The 27231-nt window shown below is 30.7% G+C and overlaps 1 protein-coding gene across 1 annotated transcript; it reads right to left on the bottom strand.

Moving 5' to 3' along the window:
- Nucleotides 1-17095: 17095 nt before the first annotated feature.
- On the bottom strand, nt 17096-17749 carry LOC142235331 (uncharacterized). The gene is made up of 2 exons (XM_075306587.1): nt 17719-17749; nt 17096-17643 (listed from the first exon to the last, which is right to left on the bottom strand). Exons 1-2 carry the CDS (start codon nt 17747-17749, stop codon nt 17096-17098), a joined length of 579 nt encoding a protein of 192 aa, XP_075162702.1.
- Nucleotides 17750-27231: the final 9482 nt, after the last annotated feature.

Genomic DNA, 27231 nt, shown 5'->3' with positions numbered 1-27231 from the left:
ATAAAATATTTTGATATAATTTTATTTCTATAGAAAATTTTGTCAAAATTTTATTTCTATAGAAAATTTTGTTAAAATTTTATTTCTATAGAAAATTTTTTTAAAATTTTATTTCTATAGAAAATTTTGTCAACATTTTATTTTTATAGAAATTTTGTCAAAATTTTTAGTTCTATAGAAAATTTTGTTAAAATTTTATTTCTATAGAAAATTTTGTTAAAATTTTATTTCTATAGAAAATTTTGTTAAAATTTTATTCCTATAGAAAATTTTGTTAAAATTTTAGGTCTATAGAAAATTTTGTTAAAATTTTAGTTCCACAGGAAATTTTGTCAAAATTTCATTTCTATAGAAAATATACTTTGTCAATTTTTTCTTTCTTTAGAAAATTTTGTCAAAATTTTATTTCTATAAAAAATTTAGTTTTACTTGTACGAGGGCGGTTCGGAAATTTCTTAGCCTATCAATGAAAGAGAATAGTTAGTTTTTCAAAAATATTTTTATTTTTGAATATAATCTCGTGAAACTTCAATACACTTAGTCCAACGCTTTTCTAGCAATTCTATCCCTTGATTAAAATAGTTTTCCTCAAGTTCTTCAAAATAGTGGTTTACAACTGTAATTGCATTTTCATTTGAGGTAAAACGCTTGCCAGTAAGGAATTTTTTTAGATTTGGAAACAAGTAAAAGTCACTGGGAGCTAAATCAGAAGAATAAGTTGGGTGGTCAAGCAACTCGTACTTTAATTCGTTGATTTTAGCCATTGTTAAAACACTCTTGTGCGCTGGTACGTTGTCTTGATGAAAAAATTTTTTTTTTGTGTTGTAAGCCAGGACGTTTTTCTCGATTTGTACATTTGATTGTTCCAAAAGTTTGCAATAGTACTCTGAATTTATTGTTTTACCCTTTTGCAGATAGTCAATCGATAAAATACCTTTGTCAAAATTTTACACCATGTGTCTATCTCGTCTCTTTCTGGATGTTGTAATCATATACAACTTGTTCACGAGTGTGGAACAGGATATCGAAATGTTTACCTATAATGAAAAAATTGTGACCTAATATGAAAGATTTAGTTCACAACATCGAGGACAATTTTATTAAATAAAGAAAGTTGAATTAAAAGAAAAAATGTTAGGACACTAATCTTTGAAAATTGCGCCCCTCTGTTAAAGTCGTAAAGAACAATATTTTTGAATAAGAGAAATTATCTTTAAATTAACTGAGATATTGAATCTTAGGAATAAAGATAAAAAAGCTTCAAATATGGGCTAAGACTCACTTTAAGGAGTTTGCATCATTGTTTAAATTTTTTCTATTAATTAACAAAATATTCTGTACATTGAAGTATCTGCTACAATTTCGATTATATCACAAAAAAATGAAAATACGACAAATCAGTTCTGAACCATAATTTTAATTTTATAGAGCATAGGTAGTTAAGTGATTCGACTTAATATTGGGTAACCTGAAATGAAAGAAAATGTTGTTTGACTAAGGTAAAAACTTTAATTATTGTGAAAAAATTTTCAAAATTAAAGAAATGCTCTTTAAATTTGTTGTCTTTGTGCATCTTGACCAAAAGATAGGACATTTTAAAAAAGGAGATTTTATTCAACACTTTTTTCACACATTATTTCTACTTGTAGTCGAGTTTGTCAAAATTTCAATTATCGTCTCCTTTGGCTCGTAGTCAATGCTAAAATCATTAGTGGAAAACATAATCCTTGAAACCGGGCATGCTCCTTTTCAGTGTAGAATCGGGCAGTTCACCACGTATGGTATCACAATGCACTGAATAGTCTAAGTGAGTCTAAAATAACCACAATACCTGCCCTAATCTATAATATAGTCGGTGCCTCCCATACCTCTATTTGTCTTAAAATCTTTAAAAATAATTAATAAACTTTTCGTTTCTTTTTGTTCAAATCTCAAAAATTACATTCAAAATGAATCTATAATTCTTTGTGTTCTTGATTAATTTCCAAAAAAAAAGTTATCTACGTTAAGTCTAATTGCAATTTGAAACAAAAGTTCTAAAGTAAATCGTAATAAAATTTCTTCGAAAAGGAGAGATCCATTCTCATGCTACTCTGTTAGCATGAGAATGGGAGTGTGAGTGTGACTGTGAATAAAGACTGAGAGTGCTAAGAGGGACCACCCATTCAAAAATCAAAGTAAACACCAACACCCTGAAAAAGCAAAAAATAAGGGCGATGAACACAAACACACAGACACTTAGTTAAGGAAAAATTAAAACATTCATTCATTCATTTGCATAACATTATTATTTTCGTACTTAATTAGCAGAAATTAACCAACAAAAATGTCATAAAAACATCATCATGCCACACACAAAGGAAGCCAAAAGCTTTACCCATTTACTTCCACCAAGCAAAAAAAAAAATAAAATAAAAACAAAAACAAAAGAGTAAAAGAGAAGTAGCAAAAGAAACATCAACTTGTTATTCAAGGGGAGAGCCGAGAGAGGAAGAATAGTGACAAACGGAAAGTTTTGCACAATGTATTTCCATAGGAAAACTTACATCGACTTATTTACAAAACACGCCCAACATTAAGTACGCCAATACTCTCACACAAACCCACACACACTACCTCACTCGTACTTAATGTTCATGAATCATAAATACATAAACATTAAAGTAAATATTAACTGACTTCTAAGTTTTAGCTGTGATACCCTACAGTAGGAGAATTAGGTCATTTGTTAGCTTAGATTAGGTTTGACCAAGTTTTGATATAGCCTCCAAGCAATTGGACCCCCCCCCCCAATTTGCGGTCTTGAGCGTATAGAAACTGCAATTTTTGTCAAAATTTTATTTCTATAGAACATTTTTTTTTAATTTTTTTTTTTGTATTGAAAATTCTGTCAAAATTTTATTTCTATGCATTCTGTCAAAATTTTATTTCTATGCATTCTGTCAAAATTTTATTTGTATTGAAAATTTTATTTCTATGCATTTTGTCAAAATTGTATTTCCATACATTTTGTCAAAATTTTATTTGTATTGAAAATTTTGTCAAAATTTTATTTCTATAGAAAATTTTGTCAAAATTTTATTTGTATTGAAAATTTTGTCAAAATTTTATTACTATAGAAAATTTTGTCAAAATTTTATTTGTATTGAAAATTTTGTCAAAATGTTATTTCTATAGAAAATTTTTTCAAAATTTTATTCCTATAGAGAATTTTGTCAAAATTTTATTTCTACAGGAAATTATGCTAAAATTTAATTTTGATAGAAAATTTTGCCAAAATTTTATTTCTATAGAAAATTTTGTCAAAGTTTTATTTCTCTAGGAAATTTTGTTAAACATTTACTTCCATATAAAAATTCTCTATAGAAATAAAATTTTGATAAAACTTTCTATAGAAATAAAATGTTGACAAAAATTTTCTATAGAAATAACAAGTTTGACAAAATTATTTATTTTTATTTCATAAATAATTTTGTCAACATTTTGTTTCTTAAAAAAATATGTTAATATTTTATTTCTATAGAGAATTTTGTCCAAACTTTATTTCTGTAGAAAATGCTGTCAAAATTTTATTTTATATCGAAAATTTTTCAACATTTTATTTCTATAGAAATTTTTGTCATAATTGAATTTCTATGAAAAATTTTGTCAAAATTTGACTTCTCCCGATTTGAATTCTTGGGCTTCTAGACACCGCATTTTTATACCCTCCACCATAGGATGGGGGGTATATTAACTTTGTCATTCCGTTTGTAACACATCGAAATATTGCTCTAAGACCCCACAAAGTATATATATTCTGGGTCGTAAAGAAATTCTGAGTCGATCTGAGCAGGTCCGTCCGTCCGTCCGTCTGTTGAAATCACGCTAACTTCCCAACGAAACAAGCTATCGACTTGAAACTTGGCACAAGTAGTTGCTATTGATGTAGGTCGGATGGTATTGCAAATGGGCCATATCGGTCCACTTTTACGTATAGCCCCCATATAAACGGACCCTCAAATTTGGCTTGCGATTGCTCTAAGAGAAGCAAATTTCATCCGATCCGGCTGAAATTAGGTACATGGTGTTAGCATATGGTCCCTAACAACCACGCAAAAATTGATCCACATCGGTCCATAATTATATATAGCCCCCATATAAACCGATCCCCCGATTTGGATGGCGGACCCTCTAAGTGAACCAAAATTCATCCCATCCGGTTGAAATTTGGTACGTGGTGTTAGTTTATGGTCTGTAACAATCATGCAAGAATTGGTCCATATCGGTCCATCATTACATATAGCCCCCATATAAGTCGATCCCCAGATTTGTCCTCCGGAGCCTCTTGGAGGAGCAAAATTCATCCGATCCGGTTGAAATTTGGAACATGGTGTTAGAATGTGGTCTCTAACAACCATGCAGGACTTGGTCCATAGCGGTCTTAATTATATGTAACCCCCATTTAAACCGATACCCAGATTTGACCACCGGAGCTCTTGGAGGAGCAAAATTCATCCGATCCTGTTGAAATTAGGTATGTGGTGAAATTTGGTACATTGCGCTAATATATGGCCGCTAACAACCATGCCAAAATAGGTCCATATCGGTCTATAGAAAATTTTGCCAACATTTTATTACTATAGAAAATTTTGTCAAAATTTTATTACTATAGAAAATTTTGTCAAAATGTTATTACTATTCAAAATGTTTTTAAGATTTCATTTTTACAGAAAATTTTGTCAAAATTTAATTTCTATAGAAAATTTTGTCAAATTTTTATTTCTATAGAAAATTTTGTCAAAATTTTACTACTATACAAAATTTTGTCAAAATTTTATTTCTATAGAAAATTTAGTCAACATTTTATTTCTATAGAAAATTTTGTCAAAATTTTATTACTATTCAAATTTTTTTAAGATTTCATTTTTATAGAAAATTTTGTCAAAATTTTATTTCTATAGAAAATTTTGTCAAAATTTTATTTCAGTAGAAAATTTTGTCAAAATTTTACTACTATACAAAATTTTGTCAAAATTTTATTTCTATAGAAAATTTTATCAAAATTTTGTTGCTATAGAAAATTTTGTCAAAATTTTTATTTCTATAGAAAATTTTGTCAAGCTTAGTTTTATACGTATTTAATCGGCCTTCTTTGTTTAATATATAACCCGTATGGACTAACTTAAAATGGAGAAGACGGTGTTAAGAAGTTTTAAGATACCTTGCCATCAGCAAGTGTTACCGCAAACCAAGTAATTCGATTGTGGATGACAGTCTTTAGTATCAGTTTCTATGCAATCCATGGTGGAGGGTACATAAGATTCGGCCTGGCCGAACTTACGGCCGTATATATTTGTTTTATCTGATTGGTATGAATTTTGCTTCTAGATACTCCCATAACAAGAGGTATTTACTATCCAAATATGATCTCATGATTTTTTTACTAGAAACCGTTATATTTATCCGAATTGCTGAAATTGGAAATCTAGACCAGTGTCGATTTTAGAATGGCATAAAATAAGCTCTAACGTGTCTTGGTCCGTATTCGACGAAGTCCGTTTTGAAATTATCGACACTTTGGTATTGTTAGAGCAAACCTTAATCTCCAACATGCGACAGGCGCAAAAGTCAAACAGATTGAGGTCACGGTTGAGGCTCGAGCCAAAAAGAAACTTGGTAAAATTTGGAGAAAAGTTTACCAAAAACCTACACAAAAAATGTTATTTTCTTAAATTTTATTTCTGTAGATAAATTAGTCAAAATTCCATTTCTATAGAAAATGCAGACAAAAATTCTTTTATTTTCTTAATATTTTATGTCTAAATTGAAAAGAAAAACCTTATTTCAATAGAAAAATTTGTCAAAATTTTATATCTATAAAAAATGTCAAAATTTTATTTCTTAAAAACTTTGTCAACATCTTATTTACATAGAAAATTTTGTCAAATTTTTTTTTTGTCTAGAAAATGTTGTAATGTTTTATTACTATAGAAAAATTTTCAAATTTTTTTAAATTAAAAAAAGTTTTATTTCTATAGAGAATTTTGTCAATACTTTATTCCTAAAATGAAAAGAAAATTTTATTTCTATAGAAAATTTGGTTGAAATTTTATAAATATTGAAAATTTTGCAAAATTTGTATTTCTATAGAAAATTTTGTTAAAATTTTATTTCTTAAATAATTTTGACAAGATTGCATTTCTTAAAATTTTATTCCTATAGACAAATTGGTTGAAATTTTAGTTCTTAAAAAAATTTGTCAAAAATTATTTCTCTAGACAATTTTGTAAAATTTTAGTTCTATAAACAATTTTGTCAAAATTTTATTTCTTAAATAATTTTGCCCAAATTTTATTTCTTGAAAAATTTTATCAAAATTTTATTTCTAATTTTTTCTTCCGTAGATAATTTTGTCAAAATTTTATTTCTATATAAAATTTTGTCAAAGTTTTACTTCTTTATAATATTTTGTAAAAATTTTATTTCTATAGAAATTTTTTTCAAAATTTTATTTCAATAGAAAATTTTGTAAAATTTTTATTCCTTAGAAAAATTCGTTGAAATTTTATTTCTGTAGAGAATTTTGCCAAAATTTCATTCTTATAGAATATTTTGTCGAAATTTTATATCTGTAGAAAATTTTGTCAAAATTTTATTTCTATCGAAAATGTTGTCATCATTTTATTTTTTGGTATTTATAAAAATTTTTGTCAAATTCTTATTCCTATAGAAAAATTGTATATCTGTGGAAAATTTTCTACAGATATAAAATTTTAGTTCCCTTTAAAGGTTTTGTCAAATTTTTATTTCTTAAAGTATATCCGATTATTTTGTGTATTTAAAAACGGTTCAATTTGTAATGGTCTCTCAACTTCTTGGCTGTTTGATGTTGAACCTCTGATTGTGCATCGGTGAACTTTTGCATTTTTTTAGAAACTTCAATGGGTTTAATCCATATTTTTTAATACGTGTTGCACGCATTCTCGCGTTACACAAATTATCTTTCACTGTGGCATGGATTTTAATCAAGTCTGGCCTTGACTTTTCGGATAATTTCTGGTGTTGCTACCGCTTTTTTCTACATTTTTGGAAGCGATGCAACAATGCAAGTATCACGGTAACCAGCAATGGTAAAAGAAACATGTTTATTCAACTTTATACACTGAAAGACTCTAACGATACCCACTCGCGATTTTCCAGCCAAATATAAAACAATCATACTATCATGCTTGCATTCCATCATGAGCAACTTAATTTCTGAATGCACTAGATGAAAATGCTTTTGTAAGCTTATAAACAATAAAATGAACTGTCACTGGAATAAATCCTCTCAGATAAGTTATAGAGAATTAAAATTTCCTGCCGTTACCAATGCCAAGTGATTCTGAAAATACCATCGCAATATTGTAAAGCGCAACAGAGAGAATAGTGAAAACAAAGGGGGAACATAATGAAAAACTTATGAATTTTAATCGCCGTAGGGAAAAACTTTACCCTTTTGTAAAGTTTTACACCAAATGAATGGATGGAGAAACAAACGACAAATTTGTGAGCCAACACAACAAATAAGTGGAGGAAATGTCTTGTTTTGTTTTGTTTTGTGGTTTACGATTATATGGAAAGATTTCATTACGTGCGTGGATACACTGAAAAAAGAACAACGAACATAAATAAATAGTAAATTTAATACTAGAATTCCAAGTGAATTTGATGGACCACATCCTCTTTCAATTCAATTTGTTCTAGATACAATACCTAATTTTTTTTAGATTTATACATTGGATGGTAATTGATCGAAATATGTCTTTTTTATAGCCGAGTCTGCACAGCATTTCACAAATTTTCTATAGAAATAAAATCTTGATAAAATTTTCTATAGAATTTAAAATTTTGATAAAAAAGAATATAGAAATAACATTTTGATAAAATCTTCTATAGAAATAAAATGATGATAAAATCTTCTATAGAGATAAAATGGTGACCAAATTTTCTATAGAAACAACATTTTGCCAAACTTTCCAGAAAAAAAAAACATTTTGACAAAAATTGCTATGGATATAAAATGTTGACACAAATTTTCTATAAAAATAAACTGTTGACTACATTTTCTTTAGAAATAAAATTTTGACAAAATTTTCTATTGAAATAAAATTTTGACTAAATTTTCTATAGTAATAAAATTTTGACAAAATTTTCTGTAGAAATAAAATTTTGACTAAATTTTCTATAGTAATAAAATTTTGACAAAATTTTCTGTAGAAATAAAATTTTGACAAAATATTCTATAAAAATAAAATTTTGACAGAATTTTCTACAGGAATAGCATTTTGACAACATTTTCTATAGAAATAAAATTTTGAAAAAAAAAATTCTATAGAAATAAAATACTGACAAAATTTTCTATAGAAATAAAATCTTGACCAAAATTTCTATAGAAATAAACTTTTGACAAATTTTTCTATAGAAAGAAAATTCTCTACAGAAATCAAATTTTGACAGTATTTTCTATATAACTAAAATGTTGACAGAATTTTCTATAGAAATAAAATTTTGACAAAGTTTTCTATAGAAATAAAATTTGAAAAAAAAAATATTCTATAGAAATAAAATATTGACAAAATTTTCTATAGAAATAAAATCTTGACAAAATTTCTATAGAAATAAACTTTTGACAAATTTTTCTATAGAAAGAAAATTCTCTACAGAAATCAAATTTTGACAGTATTTTCTATATAACTAAAATTTTGACAAAATTTCCTATAGAAATAAAATTTTGCCAATATTTTCTATAGAAATAAAATTTTTCTAAAGAAACAAAATTTTCTATAGAAAAAAAACTTACAAAATTTTCCATAGACGTAGAAATAAAATTGCTATGGAAATAAAATTGTGACAAAATTTTGTATAGAAAAAAAATTTAAAATGTTATCTATAGAAACTAAATGTTGACAAAATTTTCTATAGAAATCAAATACTGACAAAATTTTCTATAGGAAAAGGATTTTGATAAAATATCTATAAATATAAAATGTTTACAAAAATTTATATAGAAATAAAATTTCGACAAAATTTTATAAAGAAATAAAATTTTGGCAGAATTTTCTATAGAAATAAAAATGTTGAAAAAATTTGCTATAAAAGTGAAATTTTGGCAAAATTTTCTGTAGAAATAAAATTAAAACAAAAAAAAAATTCTGTAGAAATCAAATGTTGACAAAATTTTCTATAGAATTAAAATTGTGATAAAATCTTCTATAGGAATAAAATTTTGACAAAATTTTTAATAGAAATAAAAAAACATTTCCTATAGATATAAAATTTTGATAACATTTTCTGTAGAAACAACATTTTGACAAAATTTTCTATGGAAATAAAATTTTTCATTACCTTTTCTACAGAAATAAAATTTTGACAAAATTTTATGGAGAAATAACATTTTGACAAAATTTTTTATAGAAATAAACTTTTGATAAAATTTTGTATAGAAATAACATTTTGACAAAGGTTTCTATAGAAATAACATTTTGACAAAGGTTTCTATAGAAATAAAAATTTGAAAAAATTTTCTATAGAAATAAAATTTTAAAAAAGAAAATTTTGACAAAATTTTCTATAGAAATAAACTTTTGATAAAATTTTTGTATATAAATAAATTTTAACAAAATTTTATAGAGAAATAAATAAAATTTTGACAAAATTTTCTATAGAAATAAAAGTTTGACAAAATTTCCTATAGAAACAAAATTTTGACAATATTTGCTAAATAAATAAAATTTTGACAAAATTTTGTATAGAAAAAAAATTTACAAAATTTTCCATAGACGTAGGAATAAAATTGCTATGAAAATAAAATTGTGAAAAATTTTTTTATAGAAATAAAATTTTGATAAAATTTTCTATAGAAATAAAATTTTGACAATACTTGCTAAAGAAATAAATTTTTTCTAAAGAAATAAAATTTAGACAGAATTTTGTATAGAAAAAAATTTTTTAATTTTTTCTATAGAAATTAAATGTTGACAAAATTTTCCATAGAAATCAAATATTGACAAAATTTTCTATAAATATAAAATTTTTACAAAAATTTATGTAGGAATAAAATTTCGACAAAATTTTATAGATAAATAAAATTTTGGCAGAATTTTCGATAGAAATAAAATGTTGACAAAATTTGCTATAGAAATAAAATTTTGACAACATTGTCTATAGAAATAAAATTAAAAAAAAAATCTATAGAAATCATATGTTGACAAAATTTTCTATAGAATTAAAATTGTGATAAAATCTTCTATAGTAATAAAATTAAAAAAATAAAAAAAAAAATATTTCCTATATAAAATCTTGATAACATTTTCTGTAGAAACAACATTTTGAAAAATTTTCTATGGAAATAAAATTTTGACAAAATTTTCTATATAATAATATAATATAAACACAATATTAACAACATTTTCTATAGGAATAAAATTTGGATGAAATTTTCTACAGATATAAAAAATTGCTATAGAAATAAAGTTTTTACAAAATTTTCTATAGAAAATAATTTTGATAAACTGTTCTATAAAAGTAAAATTGTGAGAAAATTTTTTACATATAGAATTTCAAATTTTGATAAAAATTTCCATAAAAAAATGAAAACATTTTCTATGGAAAAAACATTGGCAAAATTTTCTGTAAAAAAAAGAAAAAAATTTTTTAGGTCAAATTGTGATAAAATCTTCTATAGGAATAAAATTTTGACAAAATTTTTAATAGAAATAAGAAAACATTTCCTATAGATATAAAATTTTGATAACATTTTCTGTAGAAACAACATTTTGACAAAATTTTCTATGGAAATAAAAATTTGACAAAATTTACTATATAATAATATAATATAAACACATTATTAATAACATTTTCTATAGGAATAAAATTTGGATGAAATTTTCTACTGATATAAAAAATCGCTATAGAAATAAAGTTTTTACAAAATTTTCTATAGAAAAAAATTTTGATAAACTGTTCTATAAAAGTAAAATTGTGAGAAAATTTTTTACATATAAAATTTCAAATTTTGATAAAAATTTCTATAAAAAAAATGAAAACATTTTCTATGGAAAAAACATTGGCCCAATTTTTTGGTAAAAAAAAGAAAAAAATTTTTACGTCATAGTATCTTTTTTACAGTGTACTTTTATTTTTTTTTTTTTAATTTTTTTGTTTGTTAGTACAAGCAAAATATGCGATTCATTTCGTTGGAACTCATTCCCTTTAATTTTTTCTTCTTTTTTTATTATACTTGGGTAGATTGAAAATTGAGGTTGAATTGATGTCCCATACATGAGATTTTTTTTTAATTCTTTAGAATTAATTTGCATTTAGTTATCTCTCATCATCTCGATTGGCCTTGCCTTTCTTTGAAGGCAATTGACAATGGTGTTGAGTAAATTAATAAAAATAGGTTAATGGAAAAGAAAGCTCTTAGTATCACAAAAGTCATGAGGAAGAGAACGTTTCTTATTCTGAGTAAAAATTATTTCTTAGTTTTGACTTCGTTTAAGAATTACGAATTACGAATTGCGTTTAAAGTTTATTGATTTTAAATTTCGCTTTTTTACAGATTTATGTCTTGGCATTGGCTTGGCACAAGTAATTACCCACATTGGACCTCCTGGCCCACCAGGACCCCCTGGAATACCCGGCCCCCAGGGACCCAAAGGGGAAGATGGCGATCGTGGTGAGGATGGAATACCTGGTGCTGCGGGACCTAGAGGTTCGACAGGAAGAAGAGGTCGTACTGGAGCTCCCGGGGCAATTGGTCTACCAGGTTCACCAGGATTAAGAGGCCCTCGTGGATATGATGGTGAACGTGGACCAGAGGGACCACCTGGCCCTCCTGGAACTCCAGGACCACCAGGACCAGCCGGTACTGCAGCAGCTGCAGCCAGAAGAGATGGTTTCAGATTTAGCCAACGAAGATATGATTTTGACGAAACAGCACCATCGGAAGATGATAAAGTCGATATGGCATTTAGTGATTTCTACAATGATGGAGATATAGGAGCCCATACCGATTATGATGGAATTACAACAGACGATGTCGATAGCTCTGGAAATGAAGCCTCAATTGGAGATTCACATAATCCCAGTTTAACTCATAGTAGACCATATAATCGAAGTCACTCGGAAAAGAATACAAGAACTGGTTTACGCCGTCCACTATTAATACGAAATGGTTGGCTAAAACGAAGAAATGAACGTCATCATGTTGGGGAACTGTAAAAGATTAAGTTACATTGGTGAATAGGGAAAGTTTTGTGCTAATAAAATTCAAAGAGGTTTCGAATAAAATTAGTTGGAAAATAGTCTTACTTTGAAAGAAATTTTCGTCGTTAGAGTCTGAAATAGCTTGTTTCGTTCGGAAGGTTGCATGATTTCAACAGACGGACGGACGGAAATGCTTAGATCAACTCATTTTATTTTTTTATACCCTCCACCATAGGATGGGGGTATATTAACTTTGTCATTCCGTTTGTAACACATCGAAATACTGCTCTAAGATCCCATAAAGTATATATATTCTGGGTCGTGGTGAAATTCTGAGTCGATCTGAGCATGTTCGTCCGTCCGTCTGTTGAAATCTTTGCTCCTCCAAGAGGCTCCAAAACCAAATCTCGAGATCGGTTTATATGGGGGGCTATATATAATTATGGACCGATTTCGACCAATTTGTGTTTGAGGCCATATATTAACTCCACGTACCAAATTTCAACTGAATCAGATGAATTTTGGTCTTTCAAGAGGCTCCGGAGGTCAAATCTGGGGATCGGTTTATATGGGTGCTATATATAATTATTGACTGATATGATCCAATTACTGCATGGTTGTTGGATACCATATACTAGCATCACGTACCAAATTTCAACCGAATCGGATGAATTTTGCTCTTCCAAGGGGCTCCGGAGGTCAAATTTGGGGATCGGTTTATATGGGGGCTATATATAATTATGGACCGATTTCGACCAATTTTTCATGGGTGTTTGAGGCCATATATTAACACCACGTACCAAATTTCAACTGAATCAGATGAATTTTGGCCTTTCAAGAGGCTTCGGAGGTCAAATCTGGTGATCGGTTTATATGGAGGCTATATATAATTATGGACCGATATGAGCCAATTTTTGCATGGTCATTAGAGACCATATACTTACACCATGTACCAGATTTCAGCCGGATCTGATGAAATTTGCTTCTCTTAGAGGACCCGCAAGCCAAATTTGGGGGGTCCGTTTATATGGGGGCTATACGTAAAAGTAGACCGATATGGCCCATTTGCAATACCATCCGACCTACATCAATAACAACTACTTGTGTCAAGTCTTAAGTCGATAGCTTGTGTCGATCGGAAGTTAGCGTGATTTCAACAGACGGACGGACGGACGGATGGACATGCTCAGATCGACTCGGAATTTCACCACGACCCAGAATATTTATGGGGTCTTAGAGCGGAGGGTATACAAATAATTAATACGTCAGAATTTACAATATAGTGCACGTGGGTCCACTGTGCAATACCTGCTCTAAATTTTTTTATACCCTGCGCCACACTGTGGAACAGGGTATTATAAGTTAGTGGATATGTTTGCAATACCCAGAAGGAGACGAGATGGACACATGGTGTCTTTGGCAAAAATACTCAGGGTGGGCTCCTGAGTCGATATAGCCATGTCCGTCTGTCCGTGAACACATTTTTGTAATCAAAGTCTAGGTCGCAGTTTTAGTCCAATCGCTTTCAAATTTGACACAAGTATGTATTCTGGCTCAGAATAGAACCCTATTGATTTTGGAGGAAATCGGTTCAGATTTAGATATAGCTCCCATATATATATATATTTCGCCCGATATGCACTTATATGGCCCCAGAAGCCAGAGTTTTACCCTAATTTGCTTAAAATTTTGCACAATAAGAACAATTAGTACTATAGTCAAGTGTGCTAAATTTTATTGAAATCGGTTCAGATTGAGCTCCCATATATATCTTTCGCCCGATATGGACTTATATGGCCCCAGAAGCCAGATTTTTGGCCGAATTTGGTTGAAATTTTGCACAGGGAGTAGATTTAGCATTGTAGCTACGCGTGCCAAATTTGGTTGAAATCGATTCAGATTTAGATATAGCTCCCATATATATCTTTCGCCCGATATGCACTTATATGGACCCAGAAGCCAAAGTTTTATCCCATATTTATACCCTTCACCACTACTGTGGTACAGGGTATAATAAGTCTGTGCATTTGTATGTAACGCCAAGAAGGAAAAGTCTGAGACCCATCGTTTAGTATACCGATCGTCTTAGAATTAAATTCTGAGTCGATTTAGTCTGTCTGTCTGTCCGTCTGTCTGTCTGTCTGTCTGTCTGTCTGTCTGTCTGTTGATGTATTTTTGTGTGCAAAGTACAGCTCGCAGTTTTAGTCAGATTGTCCTAAAATTTGGTATAGGGTCCTGTTTCGGCTCAAAGACGATCCCTATTGATTTTGGAAAAAATCGGTTCAGATTTAGATATAGCTGCCATATATATTTTTCACCGATCTGGTCATAATTGGCGTGTATATCAACCGATCTTCCTCAAATTCCGTACATCCGAATATTTTATGAGTCTCGAAAAACTTGCAAAATAGCAGCAAAATCGGTTCAGATTTAGATATAGCTCTCATATATAGCTTTCGCCCGATTTACACTCATTTGCCCACAGAGGCCAATTTTTTGCTTCGATTTAGTTGAAATTTTGCATAGGGAGTAGAATTAGCGTTGTAACTATCCGTGCCAAATTTGCTTGAAATCGGTTCAGATTTGGATATATCTCCCATATAAAGCTTTCGCCCGATTTACACTCATATGACCACAGAGGCCAATTTTTAACTCCGATTTAGTTGAAATTTTGCACAGGGAGTAAAATTAGCATTGTAGCTATGCGTGCCAAATTTGGTTGAAATCGGTTCAGATTTAGATATAGCTCCCATATATATGTTTTTCTGATTTCGACAAAAATACCAACATTTTCCTTGTAAAATCGCCATTGCTTAGTCGAAAAGTTGTAAAAATGATCTAAACTTCTAATACATATATATCGAGCGATAAATCATAAATAAAGTTTTGCGAAGTTTCCTTAAAATTGCTTCAGATTTAAATGTTTCCCATATTTGTATACCCTGCGCCACACTGTGGAACAGGGTATTATAAGTTAGTGCATATGTTTGTAACACCCAGAAGGAGACGAGATAGACACATGGTGTCTTTGGCAATAATGCTCAGGGTGGGTCCCTGAGTCGATATAACCATGTCCGTCTGTCCGTCCGTCCGTCCGTCCGTCCGTCCGTCTGTCTGCGAACACATTTTTGTGATCAAAGTCTAGGTCGCAATTTAAGTCCAATCGCCTTCAAATTTGGCACATGTTCCTGTTTTAGGTCAGAATAGAACCCTATTGATTTTGGAAGAAATCGGTTCAGATTTAGATATAGCTCCCATATATATCTTTCGCCAGATATGCACTAATATGGATCCAGCAGCCAGAGTTCTATACTGATTTGCTTGAAATTTTGTACAAACATAACACTTGGTCGTATAGTCTAGTGTGCAAAATTTGATTGAAATCGGTTCAGATTTAGATATAGCTCCCATATATATCTTTCGCCCGATATGGACTAATATGGTTCTAAAAGCCAGAGTTTTGGCCCAATTTGGTTGAAATTTTGCACAGGGAGTAGATTTAGCATTATAGCTATGCGCGCTAAATTTGGTTGAAATCGATTCAGATTTAGATATAGGTCCCATATATATCTTTCGCCCGATATGGACTTATATGGACCCAGAAGCCAGAGTTTTATACCGATTAGCTTGAAATTTTGCACAAGTAGTACAATTGGTACTATAGCCATGTGTAGATTGATTTGATTGAAATCGATTCAGATTTAGATATAGCTTCCATATATATTTTTAGCCCGATATAGACTTATAAAGCCCCAGAAGCCAGAGTTTTGTCCCAATTTGGTTGAAATTTTGCACTAGGAGTACAATTGGTAGTATAGTCAAGTGTGCAAAATTTGATTGAAATTGGTTTAGATTTAGATATAGCTCCCATATATATCTTTCGCCCGATATGGACTAATATGGTCCTAAAAGCCAGAGTTTTGGCCCAATTTGGTTAAAATTTTGCACAAGGAGTACAATTGGTAGTATAGTCATGTGTGCCAAATTTGATTGAAATCGGTTCAGATTTAGATATAGCTCCCATATATATGTTTTTTTGATTTCGACAAAAATGGTCAAAATACCAACATTTTCCTTGTAAAATCGCCAGTGCTTAGTCCAAAAGTTGTAAAAATGACTCTAATTTTCCTAAACTTCTAATACATATATATCGAGCGATAAATCATAAATAAACTTTTTCGAAGTTTCCTTAAAATTGCTTCAGATTTAAACGTTTCCCATATGTTTTTACTAACATTGTGTTCCACCTTAGTGAATTAGCCAACTTAAATTTTGAGTTTATAGATTTTGTAAAAGTCTATCAAATTCTGTCCAAATCGATTGATATTGAAATGTATGTATTTGGGACAAACCTTCATATATAGCACCCAACACATTTGACGGATGTGATATGGTATCGAAAATTTTGATCTACAAAGTGGTGCAGAGTATAATATAGTCGGCCCCGCCCGACTTTACACTTTCCTTACTTGTTTTAATATAGCAGCAAACTAACATTTATGGGATGCTTTCGAAAATAAAAACCACTTGAATTTATAGTACTTTTCAAAAGATCTTTCGTTTAATACCAAAATATGATTGCGCTGCGTTGAATTTTATTAAATATTTTATCTCCCCAAATTGTAATTAACCCATTAGGTGCGCAGGCAAGAACAACCTGGTATGTGCCTCGGCTAGTTAAATTTACAATTTATCTTCACGCACTTTAAATTGTTTGCAAAATCTTTGTTTTACGAACCCTCTTAAATTTTCCAAAGCACAAAAATTGATATAGTTCATAACATAGTCAATATTTCATTTGTGAATGTATTTATTTGCTTCAGTTTAAAATTATAGATTGGCCAGGGATTATTCCTAATTGCGTTTATTTTTTTCTACGCTCATCATCTTCATCATTGTACTCATCATCATCATCGGATTCATCGTCATCCTCATCATTGTCAGGCGGTGCTACATTAACATCATATTCTCGGAAATTCAAAGCCACATCACCTGCTAAGGAACGGGCAGCTGCAGCTGGGGCTCCTGGAGGACCAGCAGGACCTACTGGACCCGCTGGTCCAGGTGGACCGGCAGGACCTCTTTCTCCGGGGAATCCACGACGTCCTCGACGGCCTGGCGGTCCAATAGGACCTGGTATTCCTGTGCGACCAGATGATCCTCGTTGACCCTTGGGCCCTTGTGGTCCCGGCCGTCCCGGTAGACCATCTTGACCTTTATCACCCTTCAAGCCTTGCAAACCTACAGCACCTGGTAGCCCAGGCGGGCCGGGAGGTCCTGGTTGACAGACACATTGGGTAGTGGTATAGCCAACAGCGGATGGTTGTGAGCGATGTCCCAATAGGGCTCTTTGTTCACTGGCATCTTGGAACTTTTTCCCAGAAACCACAATGGCAAGGTAAAATAGAAAACCTGGAAATAGAAAATTTTAAAAGAAACCAAATAAGGAAAATGTTTTTTTTATGCGGGTTTTGTTTTTCTGTTTACCCAAAATGTGCAAATTCATAAGGAACTTCATCTTTCCATGAAGGTTTAAACTAAAACTATGCTACTTGGCTATCCCAATTCCTCTTAAATACCAACAAGCTTGGCTGAATAGAAAGTTCTTCATTAATTTAATCACTCTTCATAAAGATTTTAATCTTTTCACAGAACACATTTTTGGTAATGGAATCATTTTTCCATGGAATTCATTTATTCCAATATGGCAAAAGATCTCGAACGCTTTAATATGGTTTAGGATTTGCAAATGAACCCTATAAATATAAGAAGTTTTCTAAAATAAAAATTTAGTTTTAGTTTTATTTTTTTGCAAATATGAAATCCAAATCATTGCTTATTTTGGGTAAAAACCAAATAAAATCTTAAAATGTGTAATAAATTTTGCTAATCTAGAAATTTTCTGTATTTTTTTTAGTCCTCTCTGTGGCTTTAGCGTCTGCCCAAATCATCACCCATATAGGGCCTCCAGGCCCTCCAGGACCCCCTGGCCTCCCAGGTCTTCCTGGACCAAATGGAGAACCTGGCGATCGTGGTTCAGAGGGAAGACCTGGTCTTCCGGGACCACCAGGTCCAGATGGTCGACGCGGAAAAACTGGCGCAGCAGGGCTTATTGGCCCACCTGGCCCTCCTGGTCAACGGGGTCCACGTGGATATGAAGGTGAACGGGGTCCTGAAGGACCACCCGGTTCGGAGGGTCCAGTCGGCCCTCCAGGTCCAGATGGCCCAGCAGCAGCTCCTGCAGCTGCCGCTGCTAGGCGAAGAATCCGAAACCGTGATCGTGGAAGTTATTATTGGGGAGATTTGTGATTATTAAATATAAGTTGAAAATTATAAAGACAATTAATAATGAAATAATAAAATATGGCTTAAAATTTATATTTCCTCTACCATGGAGTTAAATCTTTCAGGTGTGATGAGGAAAATCTCTAAAACCTAAAAAAAAACAGTAAGGAAAGTCTAAAGTCGGGCGGGGCCGACTATATTATACCCTGCACCACTTTGTAGATCTAAATTTTCGATACCATATCACATCCGTCAAATGTGTTGAGGGCTATATATAAAGGTTTGTCCCAAATACATACATTTAAATATCACTCGATCTGGAAGATCAAAATTTAAGTCGGCTAATGCACTAGGGTGGAACACAATGTTAGTAAAAAAATATGGGAAACGTTTAAATCTGAAGCAATTTTAAGGAAACTTCGCAAAAATTTATTTATGATTTATCGCTCGATATATATGTATTAGAAGTTTAGGAAAATTAGAGTCATTTTTACAACTTTTCGACTAAGCAGTGGCGATTTTACAAGGAAAATGTTGGTATTTTGGCCATTTTTGTCGAAATCAGAAAAACATATATATGGGAGCTATATCTAAATCTGAACCGATTTCAACCAAATTTGGCACGCATAGCAACAATGCTAATTCTACTCCCTGTGCAAAATTTCAACTAAATCGGAGTTAAAAATTGGCCTCTGTGGTCATATGAGTGTAAATCGGGCGAAAGCTTTATATGGGAGATATATCCAAATCTGAACCGATTTCAAGCAAATTTGGCACGCATAGCTACAATGCTAATTCTACTCCCTGTGAAAAATTTCAACTAAATCGGAGCAAAAAAATTGGCCTCTGCGGGCAAATGAGTGTAAATCGGGCGAAAGCTATATATGGGAGCTATATCTAAATCTGAACCGATTTTGCTGATATTTTGCAAGTTTTTCGAGACTCATAAAATATTCGGATGTACGGAATTTGAGGAAGATCGGTTGATATACACGCCAATTATGACCAGATCTGTGAAAAATATATATGGCAGCTATATCTAAATCTGAACCGATTTTTTCCAAAATCAATAGGGATCGTCTTTGAGCCGAAACAGGACCCTATACCAAATTTTAGGACAATCGGACTAAAACTGCGAGCTGTACTTTGCACACAAATATACATCAACAGACAGACAGACAGACAGACAGACAGACAGACAGACGGACAGACAGACGGACAGACAGGCAGACGGACATCGCTAAATCGACTCAGAATTTAATTCTAAGCCGATCCGTATACTAAAGGGTTGGTCTATGATTACTCCTTCTTGGCGTTACATACAAATGCACAAACTTATTATACCCTGTACCACAGTAGTGGTGAAGGGTATAACAAGTATATATACCCTCCACTATGGATTGCGTAGAAACTTCTACTGAAGACTGTCATCCACAATCGAATTACTGTGGTTGCGGTATCTTAAATCGTTTTCTAAACTGTGAGTTAGTCCATACGTGGTATATATTAGACAAAAAAGGTATGTGTAGGTAAGTCTACAAATAATTACGAATCGATTTGGACTTTTGCACGGTACATAGGGAGCCAGAATTGAAATATGGGGGTCTTTTTATATGGGGGCTATATACAATTATGAACTTGATATGGACCAATTTTTGAGTGATTGGGGATCGATATTTATACCCTTCACCACTACTGTGGTACAGGGTATAATAAGTTTGTGCATTTGTATGTAACGCCAAGAAATAGTGGTCATTGACCCATCTTTTAGTATACCGATGGGCTTAGAATTAAATTCTGAGTCGATTTAGCGATATCCGTCTGTCTGTCTGTCTGTCCGTCTGTCTGCACATGTAATTTTGTGCACAAAGTACAGCTCGCAATTTAAGTCCGATCGTCCTCAAATTTGGCATAGGGCCGTTTCTTGGGACAGAGACAATCGCTATTGGTTTTGGAAAAAATCGGTTCAGATTTAGATATAGCTGCCATATATATTTATCCCCGATTTGGTCATAGTTAGCGTGTTTATCAACCGATTTTCTTGAAATACCGTACATCCAAATATTTTATGAATCTCAAACATCTTGCAAAATATCAGTCAAATCGGTTCAGATTTAGATATAGCTCCCATATATATCTTTCGTCCGATTTAGACTCATATGACCACAGAGGCCAAAGTTTACTACCGATCTTCGTGAAATTTTGCACAGAGGGTAGAATTGACATTCTACCAATGCTTGGTAAATTTGATTGAAATCGGTTCAAATTTAGATATAGCTCCCATATATATCTTTCGTCCGATTTGAACTTATATGGCCACAAAAGCCAGAGTTTTGCCGCGATTTGCTTCAAATTTCGCACAAGGGGTACGTTTAATAGTATCGTTAAGTGTGTCAAATTTTGTTAAAATCGGTGCAGATTTAGATATAGCTCACATATATATCTTTCGCCCGATTTGGACTTATATGGTTTCAAAAGCCAGAGTGTTGCCCTGACATACTTCAAATTTTGCACAAGCCGTACTTTTAACGATACTATTGTATGTGCCAAATATGGTCAAAATCGATTCAGATTTATATATAGCTCCCATATATATCTTTCGTCCGATTTGAACTTATATGGCCTCAAAATCCAGAGTTTTGCCGTGATTTGCTTCAACTTTCGCACAAGGGTTACGTTTAGTAGAATCGGTAATTGTGCCAAATTTGGTTGAAATCGGTTCAGATTTAGATTTGGCTCCCATATATATCTTCCGATTTGCACTCATATGACCAGGGGGGGCCAAAGTTATACTCCCATTTACGTGAAATTTCGCATAGATAGCAGAATTATTATTCTAACTGTACATGTTAAAATTAGTCAAAATCGGTTCTGACAATATATAGCTCCCATATATACGTATACCAGAGTTGGGGAAATATGGTAGACTGTTACACATTTTAGACCCATTTGCAATGGAAGTTTCCTCCAATTAACTGGATAGCGTTAGCCGATTTAAATTTTAATTCTAGAGATTTTGTAGAAGTAAAAAAATGTCTCCTTTATATAGCTTCCAGCAAATGTGAAGTAGTTGAGATGGTAACACAAATTTTGGCCTACATAGGGGTGAAGGGTATAATAGAGTCGGCCCCGCCCGACTTTAGACTTTACTTACTTGTTTTAATTATAGACCGATATGGACCCAGTTAGGCATGGTTGTTAACAGCCATATACTAGCACAATGTACCAAATTTCAACTGACTCGGATGAAATTTGCTCCTCCAAGAGGCTCCAAAACCAAATCTCGGGATCGGTTTATATGGAGGCTATATATGATTATGATTATATGATTATTTATTTATTTATTTATTCATTATTAAGTTACAATTGAAATTGATAACTTAAATGGCTTAATGGCTATGACAACTAAGGTCTTAAGCTCACAAGGTGTATTATACGATTATATATGATTATGGACCACTTTTGGCATGGTTGTTAAATATCATATACTACTACCACGTACCAAATTTCAACCAGATCGGATGAATTTTGCTTCTCCAAAAGGCATCGGAGGTCGAACCTGGGGATCGGATATATAATTATGGACTGATATGAACTAATTCTTGCATGGTTATTAGATACCATATACTAACATCACGTACCAAATTTCAACCGAATCGGATGAATTTTGGTCTTCCAAGAGGCTCCGGAGGTCAAATCTGGTGAACGGTTTATATGGGGGCTATATATAATTATGGACCGATGTGAACCACTTTTTGCATGGTCATTAGAGACCATATACTAACACCATGTACCAAATTTCAGCCGGATCGGATGAAATTTGCTTCTCTTAGAGGCTCCGAAAGCCAAATCGGGGAATCGGTTTATATGGGGGCTATGTATAATTATTGACCGATGTGAACCAATTTTTGCATAGTTGTTAGATAACATACACTAACACCATGTACCACATTTCATCCGGATCGGAAGAAATTTTTATCTTTTAAAGGCTCCGAAAGATAAATCGGGGGATCGGTTTATATGGGGGCTATATATAATTATGGACCGATGCATGGTTGTTAAAGACCATATACTAACACCAGGTACCAAATTTCAGCCGGATCGGATGAAAGTTGCTTCTCTTAGAGCGTCTGCAAGCCCAATTTCGATGTGTTACAAACGGAATGACAAAGTTAATATACCCCCATCCTATGGTGGAGGGTATAACAAGTATATACAACATCTACTTGCCGATGGCAAAGGTATCATAAAACATCTTTACACCGTCTTCTAATTTGTAAGTTTGTCCATATGGGGTATATATTAAACGCAAAATGCAGATTTCATACGAAAATAATTCAGTTTGACAAAATTTTCTATAGAAATGAAATTTTGACAAAATTTTATATAGAAATAAAATTTTGACAAAATTTTCTATAGAAATAAAATTTTGACAAAATTTTCTATAGAAATAAAATTTTGACACAATTTTCTATAGAAATAAAATTTTGACATAATTTTATATAGATATAAAATTTGGTTTAATTTTCTATAGATATAATTTTTTTTTAAATTTTCTATATTAATAAAATTTTGACAATATTTTCTATAGAATTAAAATTATGCCAAAAATTTCTCTAGAAATAAAATTTTGTTTAAATTTTTTATAGAAATAAAATTTTGACAAAATTTTCTATAGTAATAAAATTTTGACAAAATTTTGTATAGTAATAAAATTTTGACAAAATTTTTTTATAGATATAAAATTTTGACAAAATTTTCTATAGTAATAACAAAATTTTTTATAGTAATAAAATTTTGACAAAATTTTTTATAGTAATAAAATTTTGACAAAATTTTCTATAGAAATAACATTTTGACAAAATTTTCTATAGAAATAAAATTATGACAAAATTTTCTATTGAAATAGCAGTTTGTTTAAATTTTCTATAGGAATAAAATTTTGACAAAATTTTATATAGAAATAAAATGATGCCAAATTTTATATAGAAATAAAATGTTGACAAAATTTTCTATAGTAATACAATTTTGACAAAATTTTCTATAGAAATAAAATGTTGACACAATTTTCTATAGTCATATAATTTTGACAAATTTTTCCATAGTAATAAAATTTTAACAAAATTTTCTATAGTAATAACATTTTGACAAAATTTTGTATAGTAATAAAATTTTGACAAAATTTTTTTATAGAGATAAAATTGTGACAAAATTTTCTATTTGACAAAATTTTTTATTGAAATAAAATTTTGACAAAATTTCCTATAGAAATAAAATTATGCCAAAATTTTCTATAGAAATAACATTTTGTTTAAATTTTCTATAGGTATAAAATTTTGACAAAAATTTCTATAGTAATAACATTTTTACAAAAGTTTCCATATTAATAACATTTTGACAAAATTTTGTATAGTAATAAATTTTTTACAAAATTTTGTTATAGAGATAAAATTTTGACAAAATTTTCCATACAAATAAAATTTTGACAAAATTTTCTATAGAAATAAAATTTCGACAAAATTTTCTATAGTAAGGACATTTTGACAAAATTTTCTATAGTAGTAAAATTTTGACAAAAGTTTCTATAGTAATAATATTTTGACAAAATTTTGTATAGTAATAGCATTTTGACAAAATTTTTTTATAGAGATAAAATTTTGACAAAATTTTCTATAGTAATAACATTTTGACGAAATCTTCTATAGTAATAAAATTTTGACAAAATTTTTTATAGAAATAAAATTTTGACAAAATTTTCTTTAGAAATAAAATTATGGCAAATTTTTCTATAGTAATAAAATTTTGACAAAATTTTCTATTTTGATAAAATTTTCTATAGTAATAAAATTTTTACAAAATTTTCTAAAGAAATCAAATTTTGGTAGAAATTTTGGGCCACTTTTATCAAATGGGCCATCAATAACAACTATTTGTGCCAAGTTTCAAGTCGATAGCTTGTTTCGTTCGGAACAATATCTAAATCTGAACGGATTTGGATAATATTTTTAATTGGGTATCACAGAAGGTTACTTTGTGTCAATCGGTTAATAGGTATGGCTATTATGACCAAATTTTAGAAAATCGGGCAGTGCATATATATGGGAGCTATATCTGAATGTGAAACGATTTTCATTATCTTTTGCACATATTGTTAGTGCTATAGTAGATTAGGATAAGCCAAGTTTGTGTATGATGGTTTAATAAATAAGTGTTTTATAGCCAAATTTTGGAATATCGGGCGATACATATATATGAGAGCTATATCTACATCTGTACCGATTTCGATAAAATTTTGCAGACTTGAAGGGTGATGAAAAAGATTACTTTGTGTCAAATTTGACGACGATCGATTAGTAAAACAAGCTCAACGCGACCCACTTTGTCGAAATCGGGCGATACATATATATGAGGCTATATCTAAATTTCATCTGATTTCTTCCAAATTTAATAGCGTTCGTCCTTGTGCCCAAAAAAAAAACCCTTACCAAAGTTCATCAAAATCGATTGATAATTGCGACCGGAATCCTGTGAACGATAAATACATGGACAGACGGACGGACACCAAGCGCTAGATCGACTCAGGAGATGATTCTGAGTCGATCGATATATATGTTATGGGGTCTAAAATATTATACCCTGGCCACTATGTGGTTTAGGGAGCCACCGTGGTGCAATGGTTAGCATGCCCGCCTTGCATACACAAGTTCGTGGGTTCGATTCCTGCTTCGACCGAACCCCAAAAAAGTTTTTCAGCGGTGGATTATCCCACCTCAGTAATGCTGGTGACATTTCTAAGGGTTTCAAAGCTTCTCTAAGTGGTTTCACTGCAATGTGAAACGCCGTTCGGACTCTGCTATAAAAAGGAGGTCCCTTGTCATTGAGCTTAACATGGAATCGGGCAGCACTCAGTGAAAAGAGAGAAGTTCACCAATGTGGTATCACAATGGACTGAATAGTCTAAGTGAGCCTGATACATAGGGCTGCCACCTAACCTAACCTAACCTAGGGTATTAATATTTCAAATGTCATACGATCGAAACAAACACTCGCCCAAAAGAAGTCAAGTGAGTCAAATCACAATTTATGGACATTATTAACACAAATAAGGTCCTTCGCATATTGCCACGTATTTTATGTCAATTTTTGAATAAAATATTTATTCTCTTGCCACAAGTTACAACTCTTCTCTTTTCTATACTACCAGTAGAATCGCTTCAATAAGTCAATAGATTTTATTTTGCATTTATTTATGAAAATCCTATAGCATTATTATTCTGCATGTCCGGCTTTCTGACTATACTCAATGGTTGAGGAATTAACATAAATATTTCAAATCCAAGTTGAAAGCCTGCAACACCTCCAAGAAATTGCTCGATACACACACACACGAATCTTTATCCAATATAAAAATCAGGATAAAGGAAATAGTAACAAAACCAAAAAACGAAATAAAGAAACAACAACTGAATCTACTTTACGATGGATTATCCTGACCAGACCATAAACCACCGCCCCCTCATTTCAATAAAAAAAATAAATCCCAGAATGAACAAAGACATACAAATTAAATTATGCATTTAAAATAATAATAAAAAAGAAACCAAAGAATCATCCATTTGCTTTTAAAATAAACAAAAACGATGGTCACCGACTCCGTCTTCAAACAAAATACATTGAGAAAAATAATTCAAGAGATTTGTCAATTCTACACTGAAACACAAGCCGATAGCCTTTGTAGCTAGTGCTTTAATGTTTATTATAGTTTTTAGAATTGTAATAAATAATGAATAAATAAATATGTTAATACACTGAAACAAGTAAAGAAAATTTAAAGTCGATAGTCTAAAGTCTATAGAAAATTTTGTCATAATTTAATTTTATATAAAATTTTGTCAAAAATTTATTTCTATAAAAAATTTTATTTCTATATAAAATTTTGTGAAAATTTTATTTCTATGGAAAATTTTGTAAAAATTTTATTTCTATAGAAAATTTTGTGAAAAATTTATTTCTATAGAAAATTGTGTCAATTGTTTTTTCGGCAGAAAATCAAGAGATTTGTCAATTCTACACTGAAACACAAGCCGATAGCCTTTGTAGCTAGTGCTTTAATGTTTATTATAGTTTCTAGAATTGTAATAAATAATGAATAAATAAATATGCTAATACACTGAAACAAGTAAAGAAAATCTAAAGTCGATAGTCTAAAGTCTATAGAAAATTTTTGTCAAAATTTTATTTCTATAGAAAATTTTGTCAAAATTCAATTTTATACAAAATTTTGTCAAAATATTATTTCTATAAACAATTTTGTCAAAAATTTTATTTCTATATAAAATTTTGTGAACATTTTATTTCTATGGAAAATTTTGTGAACATTTTATTTCTATGGAAAATTTTGTGAACATTTTATTTCTATGGAAAATTTTGTGAAAATTTTATTTTTATTAATTTTGTCAATTGTTTTTTCGGCAGAAAATTTTTTCAAAGTTGTATTTTTATAGAAAAGTTTCTCAAAATTTTGTTTCTATAGAAAATTTTCTCAAAATTTTATGCCTATAGAAAATTTTCTCAAAATTTTATTTCTATAGAAAATTTTTCCAAAATTTTATTTCTATAGAAAATTTTCACAAAATTTTAATTCTGTTGATTTTGCTAATTTTTTTCAGAAATATTTGTCTAAATTTTATTTCCATAGAAAAATTTCTCAAAATT

Source organism: Haematobia irritans, chromosome 4 (assembly GCF_050003625.1).
Source record: "Haematobia irritans isolate KBUSLIRL chromosome 4, ASM5000362v1, whole genome shotgun sequence".
Lineage (NCBI taxonomy): Eukaryota > Metazoa > Arthropoda > Insecta > Diptera > Muscidae > Haematobia > Haematobia irritans.
Note: the sequence above shows the minus strand (reverse complement) of the source record. Positions and strands in the feature narration are given on the sequence as shown.